Source organism: Platichthys flesus, chromosome 9, assembly GCF_949316205.1.
Source record: "Platichthys flesus chromosome 9, fPlaFle2.1, whole genome shotgun sequence".
Classification (NCBI taxonomy): domain Eukaryota; kingdom Metazoa; phylum Chordata; class Actinopteri; order Pleuronectiformes; family Pleuronectidae; genus Platichthys; species Platichthys flesus.
The window spans coordinates 16011935-16026737 of NC_084953.1; the positions used below are offsets into that span (position 1 = coordinate 16011935).

At 38.9% G+C, this 14803-nt stretch overlaps 1 protein-coding gene across 1 annotated transcript; it reads left to right on the top strand.

Annotated features, from left to right (window-relative positions):
• The first annotated feature begins 3671 nt into the window (after window positions 1-3671).
• abhd17ab (abhydrolase domain containing 17A, depalmitoylase b) lies at window positions 3672-13284 on the top strand. The gene is made up of 5 exons (XM_062395373.1): window positions 3672-4393; window positions 5298-5668; window positions 7121-7315; window positions 8452-8631; window positions 10205-13284. The coding sequence occupies exons 2-5, from the start codon at window positions 5304-5306 to the stop codon at window positions 10428-10430; spliced, it is 966 nt and encodes a 321-aa protein (XP_062251357.1). The 5' UTR covers window positions 3672-4393; window positions 5298-5303; the 3' UTR covers window positions 10431-13284.
• Window positions 13285-14803: the final 1519 nt, after the last annotated feature.

Genomic DNA, 14803 nt, shown 5'->3' on the forward strand with positions numbered 1-14803 from the left:
GGAAAAGAGGGGGAGAGAGAGACCACGAACAGTTGTGCACTATGGGAGGGAAAAAACTAAAAGTGAGTGACGTGGTAAAATAAATAAATAAATTCGGGGGCAGAGAGACAGAAAGGAGGGGAGAAGTGGTCAGTGCATGATGGGAATTCCCCCAGCAGTATAGACCTATAACACCCTAACTATAGGCTTTTCCAAATAGGAACATTTGAAGTTTAAACATATATAGAGATGGGTTCTGCACTCTAAAAAGAAATCAGTTTTACCAACTTAATTGAATAACTTCAATTGGTAACACCCAATTCAATTAAGTTTAATCAAATCAAATAAACATGTTAGACAAACCCAATTGCTTTGAGTCAGTTGTACTTAATAATCTCAGATAATTCAAATCAGAAATTTGCATATATGCAATTTAGATTTAAGGCAATTCAACTTAAAATGTCCACATTTTTCAACTCAATTATTTGCCTTACCTTAAAGTAAAATATTTAAACATAATAACCGGATTTTTTGCTTTAATAGAAAGTAGTTTTTAAGGTTCCCTTTGTGTGTAAATTTAGTTTGTGTAATACGATTAAATTACTTTCTAAACAATATAAATGTTCAGTTGTCTGGAATAGAAGACATTCTCAATGTGACTTTATTTTTAAACTTTATTTAAGTAAGTTTATGTCACAACAATATTTTGGTTTTAACCAACACATATGCATAAAAACATATACAATCTAGGTCCTTTTCTCTCAGACCAATTTGCACAAAATGCGTAAGTTATCAGGAACACAAATGTTTCTCAAACTATGGGTTTAAAAAGTCGTCAGCAATAGATAAAATATAAATCACTAGTAAGACCGAAGAGCAACGTCAACTTTTTGGTCAGAATGAAAAAACACTGTGTGTGTGTGTGTGCCTGCGTGTCTTATTTGGTTGAGATTTTGTATGTATGTTGAGTATTTGCCTTTGGGGCTCCTGAGACCAAAGTATTGTCAACCACACAAATAGCATGCTCAAAACTTGCAGATTGCTACAGATTTTTTTGTTTTTTGTACTTCTGCCTAAAATTCAGAATATTGTCAGAATTTGTTCCCTTTTTTTCCTCAGGATGATGCAATACATACTAATCGAGCGTGCGTCCTGAAGTCATTGTGCACCTACCTGAACGAAGACCATGAGGAATATATGGTGAGTTTCCTACAGTAGGTGTTACAAAGTAGCCATAGACCAGTCTGAGAGAGCACATATTTACTTACCTAATTACGTTTTAAAGGACCTAAAACAAAATGATTAACCATTTAAATTTATATTGCACTGAGCCAGGCAGGTATCATTCATGCACACTAATAAATTCAAACACAAATGAACAGGACACAGCATTAAGATAAAGGAAATCTTCATGTAGCTAAACAAACATTTTAATTCAATTAAAAGCACATTAGTTGAATGAACAGATATACAAGGACTGAGCTTAATGGTGTGTACACTCTTATTCTGTCCACCAGGAGGCTGGGACATTGGTGCACTTTTATTTATAAGGCCATGCTTGGGCTACTGCCATCATATATTTGTAATTTAATCACAGAGAAAAGTGTTGCTTCTTACAGTCTGCGCTCAAACAATCAGATGCTTTTGTTAGTTCCATTGGCCCGCACTGAATCAGGAAAAAGGGCATTTGTCCACTCTGCTCCCACCACATGGAACTGGCTGCAAAAAGATTTTAAATTAACCGAAATGATTTCTTTGAACGCTTTTAAATCTACGATGAGAGCATTTCAGACCACTTCTTCTACTTGTAGATGTTTTTTATGAATTTTAATTTACTTGTAATTGTTTTTATATCATTTGAATTTCTGTTTATATGTTGTGAGTGTAATATTGTGAGTGTACATATGTTATTTGTTGCTGCCTCTTGGCCAGGACTCCCTCGAAAAAGAGGTTTTTAATCTCAATGGGACTTTCCTGGTTAAATAAAGGTCAAATAAAATAAAAAATAAATTCTACCTACCTGGATGATAGGAACTGGCATAGTTGGTTGCATCTAACTTCCTTTTCTATTCTCCTGACAAGTGTGAAACATCAACAGCATAACTACTCCGCCACCATGTCTCAAACAAGCGAGTTTAATATCATTGAAGGAGACCTGATCCCCTCCCCCACTACATATTACCTTGCATAGAAACACCTTGGCAACGGCGCCTATGGTATGGTCATCCAATGCAGGAATGTGACCACCGGTGAAACGGTGGCTTTAAAAATTATCCAAAGCCTCGAAAACATTGACGGAGGTCATCCTTCAAACCATAGAGAAGCTCCACTCAGATTGTAAAAGAATTGTATGAGTCATTCTTCTACAAGGAACATTACTGTCTTGTGTTTGAGCTCCTGGATATGGATCTGCATAAATCCAAACAGATCAGCCCGGGTCAACACCTTCAGCCGAAGCAGATCCGCCCCATTCTGCAGCAGGTTTGTTTTTTAAACTCAAGCTCTTACACTAACTGCTTTGTAGCGTGAAGGGTAAACTTGGTCGTTACAGTTGTTGTTAATGAAATTAACTCTATAGCTCATGATTATTATTATGCTTACATGATTTCAGCTAGCTACAGCTGTGGACTTTCTGAGCAGCGCAGGGATCATTCATGCAGATTTTAAGCCAGATAACATCATGTTGGTGGATCGTGTCAGGCAGCCACTCAAAGTTAAAGTCATTGACTTTGGCATATCCTGGCAACCCCTCAACAAAGAAGAAACACATGGGCAACAGGTGGGGTGTTGGAACCGAGTTTGAAATATCTTCCTGTCTTGTTCATTGTATACTGTAACTGTGTTTATTTGACAAGTGCACAGAAGTAATGTGAATGATATAGTCTTTAGCATATTATACCCCTGTGTGATGTCATCAGGATTAGAAGGGGTGAAGCAGTGGGAAGAACAGAGCCGTCCCATATAAATCGGCAGCTATGTGCAGTACAGAATGTGCATTTAAAAAAATGTAAAATAACTGCTTTAAGATCAAGAATTAAACCAAGGTCAGAAGGAGTGAACGACCAAAAATATCTCCATGGCTCGAAAATTCGAGTGACAATATATATTTATTGTAATTTGGTTACCAAATGCTTTGACTATAGTCAGCCAGGATAACTTGAAGTGTGTTTGGGATGGAGCAGCCATGGAAAGATCGTGACAAAATTAGGCCCCTTTGCAAAGAAAGGTGACCCAGTCCGCCAACATGGGAAACTGAAAGACACAAATAACTAATACAAATAGTATTATTGTTATTGATGCATTATTTTATTATTATTAAGAAGTAAATAAATACAATGTACAAAAGTGTTTTGTACGGACACGTATTGCATTCACTAGAAAAATATAAAAGATCAGTTTTTCTGAGCTAATTATGTCAGAAATTCCGAGATACAAACTGGTTTATTTTTTATTTAAATTTTTTTTAATGAAACTTATCTCTGAATTTTCGAGATAATCATTAATAAAAACTGAGCTTTAATTTGTTTCCAGTGAATGCAATACGCTTCTGTAACTATGTGCCGGGCTCACACCTTTAATAAGTCTCGTCCTCTGTATCCTGATCACGTCATTAACAAGGATCACTGCGACATGTCACCTTTCTTTTGTTCACAGGAGACAGAACAATGAAGTTCAGACATGTCGGGCTGGTCAATACGTCACTCTGAGCGATAACAAGTTTCCCCTCATTGTCCAATGGGAGCGCGTCACGTGACATCCTGTCAGCTGTCGCTTCCGGGTGCGGTGAAACAGCGGAGCAGTTGGAAAACACCGGACATACACGGATTAGTTTAAATGAGGAGTCAGGAGGACACGGCGGCTCCGTCCTCTGCGGAATCACGGACGTACACGAACGTAGGTTGAACGCTTTTGTTTTTTAATTTCGGAGTCAGTGAGCGAATTTTCTGCGGATCTGAGCCGTGTTTATGTCCGGTGGTTAGCTTAAAGCTCGAGTAGCGTTTAGCTGCTACAAGCAGACATACAGACGTCTCTGGCCGGGCAAACGAGTCGTGCTGTCACCTACATTGTTTATTCACACTCGTCTGTGGACCAGGGAGAATCACCGAGAGGGTTTGACTGCACCTGAGGAGCGACCACAGTTTGTTTTGGAGGTCAACAACACGGACGGAGAAACTCGTCGGTTCCCTACAAACGTCCAGGGCGTCGAATGTGCTAAACAACATGGATGTGACGTGGACTTCAGGCAGCTCACAGAAACCAAAGCAGGAACTGAGTAAATAACATTTCCCTCTGTCAGCTGCTGACGGGACACTTCCACGGGATCCTGTGTTTGGCTGAAGAGGAGGAGGAAGTCTTTCTCTCTGTGTTCTCGCTCAGCTCGTCTTCCCTCCCACTCAGCTCCTCAGTTCAACAGGTAGATCTGCTGCTGTTGGATCCATGTCCTGTGCTTCAGAATCGAAAACACAATAAATTCGAGTGACGGTGATAACAATGTTATTCATTAATTAATTGTAAAAAAAACTGTACACAACGTATTTAGTTTAACCAACACACGTGATTACATCAGGTTTAGAACTCAAACAGTAACGTTCATCTGCTTCTTTGTTTATCACAAGTCATCAAATTATTCAGGGGTTCAAACAAAAAACTGGATTTGAAGTTATCAAATTGCACAAAAGTAATAATGGCACATTCCACAATTTTCAGACATTGATGTACAATAACATTATAAACAATTAAGAACCTGTCGACATAACATGTTGAATATTATTACCTGATAAATTATTTAAGTGATAATAAAGATCAAACTGTCCAATAATTACCATTGGACAGTTTCATGCTATACAGCTATATCTATAGTAGGGCTGGACGATATGGCCAAAAATGATATTGTTTTAAAAGTTTTTATATTAGTCGATTAATGATTATCTAAATAAATGTCACATTATTATTTCTTTTAAGCTTAAAGACAAAGTTTCAATACAGACTTTTGTTTCAGTCAGTTGTGGTTTTAAATTATTCTTTATGTAATGTAATGTAATAATGAACAAAGTCAAACACTTATAAGTCCTCTTTGTGCATAAATACTATATGTATATTAAGCTTTTGTTATATTGCTTTTGATGAAAACTACATTTTGATAATTATAGACGTTGATATCGCCTAGTTCTAGTCTACATAGTCTTGAGATGTAACAAAGCTAGTGTTGTGGGAACCCTGTACATTTCATTGTAATAAGTGTCTGATTGTATGAACACTGGGATAATGTGGATGCATCAACACACTGATCCTCTTGTCCTCCTCCTCCTCCTGCACAGTGAAGGATGAATGGCCTTTCTTTCAGCGAGCTCTGCTGCCTGTTCTGCTGCCCGCCATGTCCCAGCCGCATCGCGGCCAAGCTCGCCTTCTTACCTCCCGAGCCCACCTACAAGTTCCTCCCCGACCCAGAGGCAGGCCCTGCCTCAACAGGGCCAACGGGGGCATCGAACCCACGGACACGAAGTGGCGCATCCGTTGCTGGAAGCGGAGGGTCCGGTGATGTGGAAGGTAGATGGAAGCTTCACCTGTTGGAGAGAGCAGAGTATCAGTACACGCAGAGGGAGCTGGACATGACAGAGGTGTTCCTCACTCGATCCAGCCGGGGGAACAGAGTCGGTTGCATGTACATTCGCTGTGTCCCTGATGCCAGGTAGGGAGTTTGAAAGGTTTACCTTCCTCGTGGGTGATTTATCAATCCTTTATGCATGTACGTGTTTAACTGTTAATCTCACCTGGCTCGACCTTTCTCATTCATTTTATGACCATGTCACACTTCCTCTGGAGTGATTCCACGCCCTCTTTTCTTGTCAATCTTCTCGAACACACATCCATGTCTACTTCCTTTACTTGGCCTGTTGAGTTACTTCTCTGTTGACTCAGCTGACTCTAAGATTTCCTCTCTGTTCCATCTATGCCATCCATTTTAACAGTCTCTTTAACCTCTCTTCTTTTTTTATCATGTGATTTGTAGGAACTTGAATGTTGACTTTTCCGTGTGTTCTGGGATTCTGGTTCATGATAACGATATCAGTGTTCAGTGAGTCAGAGGCATAACATGTTCCACGATGTGGGTTTCCATCCTGTGGGTTTGTCACTGACTTTACTGTCTTTGATTGGTCAATACTTTTTGAGAATAGGGTACATATCATTTGGTCTGAGAAAGGAAACACCCTTTTTGCGAGATAAACGTATCGACGTCTGTTTGACACCAATCCTGTTACAGTGTGCAGCTGTTGATTAGTCTACCAAGTAGATTAAAAAGAAATGGATAGGCTTATGTTAGCGTCATCGTATAGGTTAATGTCTATCTCCTATTACTCAAAAAATAATCCAATCTCAACTTGATATGGCAGAATCATTGCTGGGCCACATTCAGTGGAAAGGCCAAGAGCGAAGCCAAAGGCGGTGTGTGTGTTGAAAAACAGACCCACTGACAGAGGATCTCAAAACAGTCAGGTTGCAGAAAACAGATCAGGTTTCTCTGGAGAGCACAACATGCATTCATGAATGAAAGGCCACGGCTAGACTACCCTGCATTTATGGTGGATATGCTGCTTCTCAGGTTGATCAAAATGTCTTGAAGTCAAAGACAATTTATGTGAGTTCATTGTGTTGTGGTAAACCGATATTCCAGCAAGAAACACTTACAGACAAAGATGTGTTGATGTGGAGTCTCAGTAACCTGGCTTTGTTTAACCTGAAAATAGCTTGTTTATTGTTTTGTTATTTGTTTATTCAACTGAGTTACCAGCTCAGATCTGTGATTGAATATGATATTAATAATATATTATAATTTTCTGCTTAATAAGTCCAGTAGTATGTCCAATGTTAATATAATAGACTGTATATAGAGATGAATGGCATTATAGCTTTATATTCAGTATATGATTCATATCACTTTCGGTCAAGCAAATGACGTTATAGTATAGTTTAGATTTTATATAAAGGACTAATATTGATGCAAAGGATATCATTTGCATATTTAGCAGCAATACAAAGTGTAGACGTTGCCAATATGATACATTGGTCTAGACTGTGTACAGGCTATACCCTAGAAAACTATATCTACTCGACCATATTTTGACCATGCCTCTCCTTTTAGGTTTACAGTGCTTTTCTCTCATGGTAATGCAGTGGACCTCGGCCAGATGAGCAGCTTCTACATCGGCCTTGGCACTCGCATAAACTGCAACATCTTTTCCTACGACTACTCCGGCTATGGAGTCAGCACTGGCAAACCCTCTGAGAAGAACCTCTATGCAGACATAGACGCTGCCTGGCATGCCCTGCGCACACGGTAAGAGATGATATAATTGGCCCATATATGTCCTTCAGGGGGATGATTTATTAGACTTCGACTTCCTCTGCCAAGAAGGGCACATTGTTTGAATTAGACGCAAATCACACCATTTAAAAAATGTCCATAGATTGTTCCTGAGAAGAAAAAGGAGTGAAAAACAAAAGGAGATAGAAGAAGGAGGGTCAAATAAAGATTAAGATGTGAAGAAGGGGTGAATGAAGGCAGCAGTAGTTGTGATTAGGACAGCTGAGATGAAGAGGGGAGATCGGAGCAGTGACAGATGCCAGGGGAATTAAAAAGGGTGAGATTGATGGAGGAGAGCGGAGACTGGGAGAGACTTGTCTCTTCAGGGTGTTGTGGTGTGATGATGTGTCTCATTAGCGCACCTGCTTTAATGTGGCTTTAACCCTGAGAGGACTTATCACTAAAGATCGCTAACTAAGAGTTGATAGAGGTGCTTTTATGCTGTCAATAAAATGTAATATGTTTAGATTTTGCCACTGTATATTTTTGCTGATTAAAGGGATAGTTCACAGATGACGATGGAGGGGGGATGCATTGTTAGAGTCCCACCAAACCCTTTAGGAGTCTTGGTGTTGCATCCATAGTGACCCCTTCTTTAGACGTAATAAAACAACAGAAAATAACACACCATGCCTCCATACTGCTCGTGTGGTGTCATCCAAGTGTCGGCTAGCCCCGACATTCATATTAAACTCAAAATGAGGTAATTTACACCTAGCTTTTAGCCTTAAAGTCCATTACTAGAAGTAGTGATGCTAGTGGACACGGGCGCCCTTGGGCGAGTGCTCCTGAGTGAGGTTTTCTGGTGTGTATGTGTGTGTTTGTTCGAAAGTGATGGGTTCCAAGGAAGATATCAGAGGACCTTTAAGCGCTTATATGTGTGCTCATGATGGCTGCCTTGTGCATCCTGCGTCAATTTGGAGCATCGGTTGTGCATTTTAATATGTCTGAAGAAGTAGTCCCATTTACTTCAATTGTATTGGTTCAGCTGCGACACCGTTTACCCCTGAGACTCCAAGTTGTACATCTTCTGTTTTCAGTGAACTATCCCTTTTAGTTTTGTTAGGCCCATTTTATGATGTGTTCTCTGTCTCTTTGGTTTTAACTAGGTATGGTATAAGCCCAGAGAATATAATCCTGTATGGACAAAGCATCGGTACAGTTCCTACTGTAGACCTGGCGTCGCGGTATGAGTGTGCTGCCGTTGTTCTTCACTCCCCTCTAACGTCTGGCATGAGAGTGGCCTTTCCTGACACAAAGAAAACCTACTGCTTCGACGCTTTCCCCAAGTAAGTCTCTGCACAATGTTGGTTTGTTTTTCAACAAGCCTCCTTCTCAGCCTCAAATATAAAATGATTGACACTTTCCTATATTGAATTGTTTTGAACTTCTCTTACTTTGAACCTTTGTATTGATGAAAGTTGTAATAGTATTTTTCACTAAATGTGTGATTGGCCGCAAAAAGATCTAATACTCGTAATAATTATATTCAACAGTGACCTTTTTTAGTAGAGGTACATTACTCGGGCAAAGTTTGGGACCAAAGTTATACCCTATCATATTAATAAACAAACACTGAAACAGGAAATAAATTGAATCAGAATCAGAAAGTATTTATTCCCAAGTAGGTTTACACCTACCTGGAATTGTCTTTGGTATAGGTGTATACAATGAACATAAAATATAAAAACACAATAAGTACTTCACATAAGAAAAAATAAAATAATAATAATAATAACTAAATATAAAACATATACAAGATATATATATATACATATATACAAGATATAAAAAGCTGAATAACTGTGCTGTTGCAGTCTTTACTAAAAAGAACTAGCATGTCACTCAGTCAAATTTGGCTCATATTCCATCCTTCTATCAAGTTTCATAGAAATCCACTCTGTAGCTTTTGTGTAAACATGTTGACAAACTGACAGACAGTGAAACCATATCCTTGACTGAGGTAATTAACATCCAATTTTGTTTACAACGACTGCAAACAACATTTATTAAATAGTGACTGCTTATCTGGTCCTATAACAGAAAACAGGTAGGTGATGAGTGTCCGTACTTTTGACTGTGTATCCTACAGAGCTTCTTCTTAACGCTTCATGTTCACTTACATGCTCTACTCTTGTGATGTGAGTGTTACCTGTTCTGTGCTGTAACATTGTATTTTTAATCCTTGGACACAAAACAATTCCCTTGGCCAGACAATAACAACTCAGAGTGGTGCTATCATTAGCCTGGCTCTATCCTTCCTGCTCTCCTTGTCAGTTTAGTTTTAGTGGCTGAGTCTGACGAAGGTCAGTCACAGCCAACGTCAGCCTTAACAGAACAAGTGGATGAGGAGCAGAGGTGGAAGGATACCAGGGAATGCCCCACTGTGTGTGTGCAGTGAGCTTAGGAGGGGCTCCGGTGTGTGTCTGTTGTTCAAATTGAGTAAGAGGGCAGTTGGCATCGGCTCATGTGTTTATGTAATTTATACAAAAATATGTTAATTTGTACTGATAAAATCTATAAACCAAATTTGTGAAGTCCAAATATTTATTGTTGTGTAACATCCAATCTGTTTTCAAATCTGTGCTGTAGATGGTTGGGTTGGCACATATGATCATTTATCAGCACAGAGGCAATAAAACCCTAGCAGTCACTGTCACATATGGCACTGCTGTTACAATAAGCATTACAATATTTATCTACTTTTTAAATAAAATAAATATTTTATAGCTCAGAACAAACTAATATTGCAGTCCAGAAAAAAACAGCTTCCTATTTGACATTTTTTTATCTGTTTTTATAATATATTTCACTAACTTTTATAGATGTCACATTTAATCTGTTCCTTATTTCTCCTTTCAGCATTGAGAAAGTGTCCAAAATCCCGTCTCCAGTGCTCATCATCCACGGGACCGAGGACGAGGTGATTGACTTCTCCCACGGCCTGGCTCTGTTCGAGCGCTGCCCCAAGGCCGTGGAGCCTCTCTGGGTCGAGGGGGCGGGACACAATGACATTGAATTATACAGCCAGTATCTGGAGCGCCTGCGCCGCTTCATAGGACAGGAGTTGGCGATACAACATGTCTGACCATCACCGACATCTTTGCCCTTTTTTCCTACTTTGTCCTGAATGGAAACATTTTCGAGTGTAATCTAAAGCGTCTCTCAGCTTTCCATGGCACCAGAGGATGTAATGTTTCACGTACTGTTTTTAAGGCACAGTATGCCTCAAGACTCAGATAGCATTTAGACTGTTTTTTTGTTTTTTTTAGCAGAAACTTGAAAGTACAGATGCCATATGTTAGGTAGCAGCAGATATATTCATATACTCTGCAATAACATTGACAGTGTCACAGGAAAATTACTTTTGTTGAAATTAGATGAAAAGAAAAAACTGAATAACAAGTTGTCGGTCAGATACATTGTGGTCCACATTGAGAGTGTCAGCCTACCTTACACCTGAAGTCTGCTGGGGAATATTTTGGTTTTTCTAATCACTTATTACAACAGCAAACAGGTTTTTAACTATGATCACTACATTGAGCCACCAGGTTTTATTTGTGGCTTTAGTTATAAATAGTAATATTGTGTAAAGTACATTTTAAAAACACAGTTACTAAGTGATTTACAAAAAAGAAGAGTAATCTAAAAAGTTCAAGTGAGTTAAAATATATAAACGGTTACGGCAAAATAAGCTCTCAGAGAGAAGCACGCTTTAAAAGACGAATCAGACAGTCTTCAACGTTTCCTTGAGCAGGTCGCTCCAGAGCTTTAAGACCCTGAGTATAAAATCTCTGTCTCCTTACCTGGTCTCGGGAACAGTTAGAAGACTTCCTGAGGATTGAAAGGCTTCATACGGGATTGATAAAAATATAATTTAGGATCAATCTTAAAACAAATGGGCAGCCAGTGTGAAGAGGCTAAAATGGGTGTGATTTGATTGAGCCTCTTAGTTCCAATTAGAAGCAAGGACAGTCTGAAACAGTCTGTGGTCGTTTCAAAGTTGAATTTGGTTCGTAACAAAAATGTGTCTATAGTGAGATGAAACGATCTGTATGCCCTGAATTTAAAATGTCTCTAGCATTTGCAAAACTTCTGAATTGATCAAAACATGACTAGCTTATATATATATATGAGGACAAAATTGTACCTAAAATTGACCCCTGAGGCACACCACACATGACATGGGAAAAGGAGCATCTGTAAACCTAATGCAGTGCAATAGAAAAGCCCTCCAGTAAAGAATGTTTCAAAGGTGATGATTTGCACATTTGTTCTACTAATTGTTGTTATTCTATTTCACTTCATCACTTTGAGAAGTGTTTTTAAATACCCTGTACCCGTCATGTATGTAGATTTGAAATGAACACCACTGGGGACGTGTCCTTACTCCTGGGGGAAAATGAAAACAATGCATTCAGATGAATTGTTTTTTTGCTGTATTTGTGTTTTTTTGGTTTGATTAAGGTATAGTCAGCTAAATTTCCCAAACCTTGAGTATGATGAGCCATTAAAGCCTTATCTGTTGCTCATATGGTTTCTCACTGTCGTATCTCAGTGATGGAGCGAACTTGGCTGTTGAAGAACGACTGAAAATACCTCCAGCTCTTTGGTGTAGTGGAACATCTGAGAGGCCGTTAGCGCCTTCTTGTTGTTGGTCTTAGTTTATGTCTCACACCAATCAGTCGCAGCTGTCGGCTGAGTTCCTGTTTCTTCAGTGTCTGGAACGTAGAAGCAACTCTAAAATTACACAGGTCATGGTTCATATAAACCTGGCCGTTGGTCATCTTAGTCACTTGTTCTCCATGTTATGGGGGAATTTTTGTCAATTTACAAATGTCTAAAACTTCAATTTTGAAAAAAAGTAGTTATTTTATGTTGAAATTGTCAAAAATTGTTATAGGCTTAGAAATAAGCTTCACATTGTGAGTCAGCATAAGAACTATATGTTCACTGAAATTTGACGTGTGGACAGTGTCTGGCTCTTCGTCATATATAATTCAAACAGCCATTTCCTTTCCAGCACTGTATTGTAAACAAAAGAGCAAACTGACTCAAACATGTTATATTGCCCTTTGTCGCTTGTCTTTCGCAGATTTTTTGTGGAAATATTACTGATCGGTTTATGTATTCAAAGGGAACAGGTATATGTTTTTTTTCCGCTAGCTGACCTGTGTAAGTAATGAAGATAAATCATCATCTTCAGACATCTGCCCTCCATTGCTTTCAATAACAAAAATAAGTTCAAAAGCAGTTTTACCTTTAACCAAACTGATATATTTAAATCTTAGCGAGTGAGTGTTGCATTGTTAAACGTTTGAGGTAACGGCTGTTGTGTTTGATTGTTTTCAAAGAAGAGTCAGGATTTTCAGGCTTTCTTGTCAATGTATGAACCAAAGTCTGACTTTTATTTGTGTTCTACCAAGTTTACCTGCTTTTCATGTTTGTATCTTTGTAACCAAAGACAATAATGTTCAAGTTTAAGCTCTTTTGTGAACTCTTTCTTTATCTTTATACTTACTCTGATTGTTTTTCCACTTCACATTTGGATACAAATTAAATGTGTCATAGGACTGAATAATTATGTTCTATCATTATATGTCTGGTTTAAAATATGAACAGAAGTTAAATAGCACATATTAAGGTCGGTGGTGTTTTGTCTGTGGAGGAGTGGGACCATAGGCAATACAACGAGTTGGGATGTGTTTAGTAAAATACAGTGTCTGTGTGATGATGAAAGAACGATGACAGGAGCTTCATGAACACATGAGAAGCTTTCGTTTAAAAAGAGAACTGTCTTTTATTCAACTGTGTGGCTCTCTGGTGTAACACAGATGGTAATCCTTTGTTACCGACTTATCTGTTTTTAGAGATTCTGTCTTTTATCCAAGAAGTGAAAGGAACAAGAGGCTAATAAAACGTATCGACAGATTAATAATTAATATGACTCTTTTGCTCTTTTTGAAGATATTGCCACCTTACAGACACTGGTCCCCTCATATTCTAACCATCTCAGTCCTTGTGTTCAGTGAATGAAGACACGTCTAAAGGCCTCACAGGGCTGCATGAGACAGATCCAAGGAACGCTGAGGTTAAAGTTGAGTAAAAGAGTATTTATTTTCTAATCTGTGTCGGGATGTGCTTATTGTCAAATGAGCCAACAAAGATGTTCAAATGATGCGTTTTAAAGGAATCCGTAGGTCTCAGGTCTGCAGGATTCAGGTCTGTCCCAGCTCCCTCCCCTCATTGTCTGCCATGTTGAGTTGTGTGAAAACAGGGACAGATGGATTGTAAGCTGCACTCGCCCTTCTCCCCCCTCAACACACACATTTGTGCCAGCTCGTTTTCAATGGACTACATAAACAATCTGGTGGCCCACTCAAATGCTCTTACGGATTATAAGCAGCTGCATCCCTCTGTCTAAAGGCGAAGTCAGTGCAGCCTGACCCGCTGCGTCCGGCACAAGCACCTCCCGCACGCACTCGTGATCTGACTCTCACACTGACCTGAGCACTGAAACCCTTTCATGTTGACATGCATCAGAGGGAATTTGCTGAGCTCGCTCTCGCCAACGGAAGACTGGAGACGTGTGAAGTCGAGAGCTGTTTCTGAAAGTAGTGGTGTGGTGAACCTGTCGACTAATGGTAGTCAGATACTGGCCCCCGGGCCTTTTCTTGGCCTCCTGCAAAAATATTTGGCCCCGGAAGTTATCTCTTTCATGTGTACATATAAACTTTAACATGATTCAAATATCCAATAGAGAGAAATTTGAATATACTGTGGATCTGTTTGTATGTTCATATTTCTTTAATAAAAATAAGACCTGAGTAAATTAGACCCTTAAACATGTAATATTGCCTACCTGATAGTCATGGAATGAAACAATTATATAAATGTGCATATAATAATAATAATAATATTATATGCACAGTTATTGCTATCAATAATAACATAATTAATAAATTAATAGCAACACCATCTATGGATATCATTCTTATTATCACTATAACAACCAGTCTGATCCCAGATTTAATCCTTAAGGCACTTGTTTTATTTAATAAGTTAATTCCAAAATAAATCAATATAAGACAAAAGATATATATATATATATATATATATATATATCTTTCACTGTACCTGGTAGTTGCTGGTACTGCCACTGACCCATGTTCACAGAGTTGGCCCCTGGTCAAACCTGTTCAGCCCTACTCAAGATGCCTTATATCAGTTTGAGAATTAGAGAAACATGTGTTATACAAAACTCGCATAAATGCTACAGATTCTATCAGTAGCTTATGTGACCTTATTTATCCTCAGAGTTTAACAGGCCTACATGAGGAAGCAATCCGTGAACCTTGAGTCGATTGATACATTTCGAATGTTTCAGTGACCTGATGACCTGACTGTGACACACGGCTGCGGATATCCTCTAAAGACTGCAGTGCCTTTTTATAAAAAACG

Bases quoted from the DNA above. Each gene is read 5' to 3' on its own strand.
- abhd17ab (XM_062395373.1), top strand. From the start codon at position 5,304: ATGAATGGCCTTTCTTTCAGCGAGCTCTGCTGCCTGTTCTGCTGCCCG. The intron at 5,669-7,120 runs GTAGGGAGTTTG...CTCTCCTTTTAG, and splicing joins CGCTGTGTCCCTGATGCCAG to GTTTACAGTGCTTTTCTCTC. The intron at 7,316-8,451 runs GTAAGAGATGAT...GGTTTTAACTAG, and splicing joins TGGCATGCCCTGCGCACACG to GTATGGTATAAGCCCAGAGA.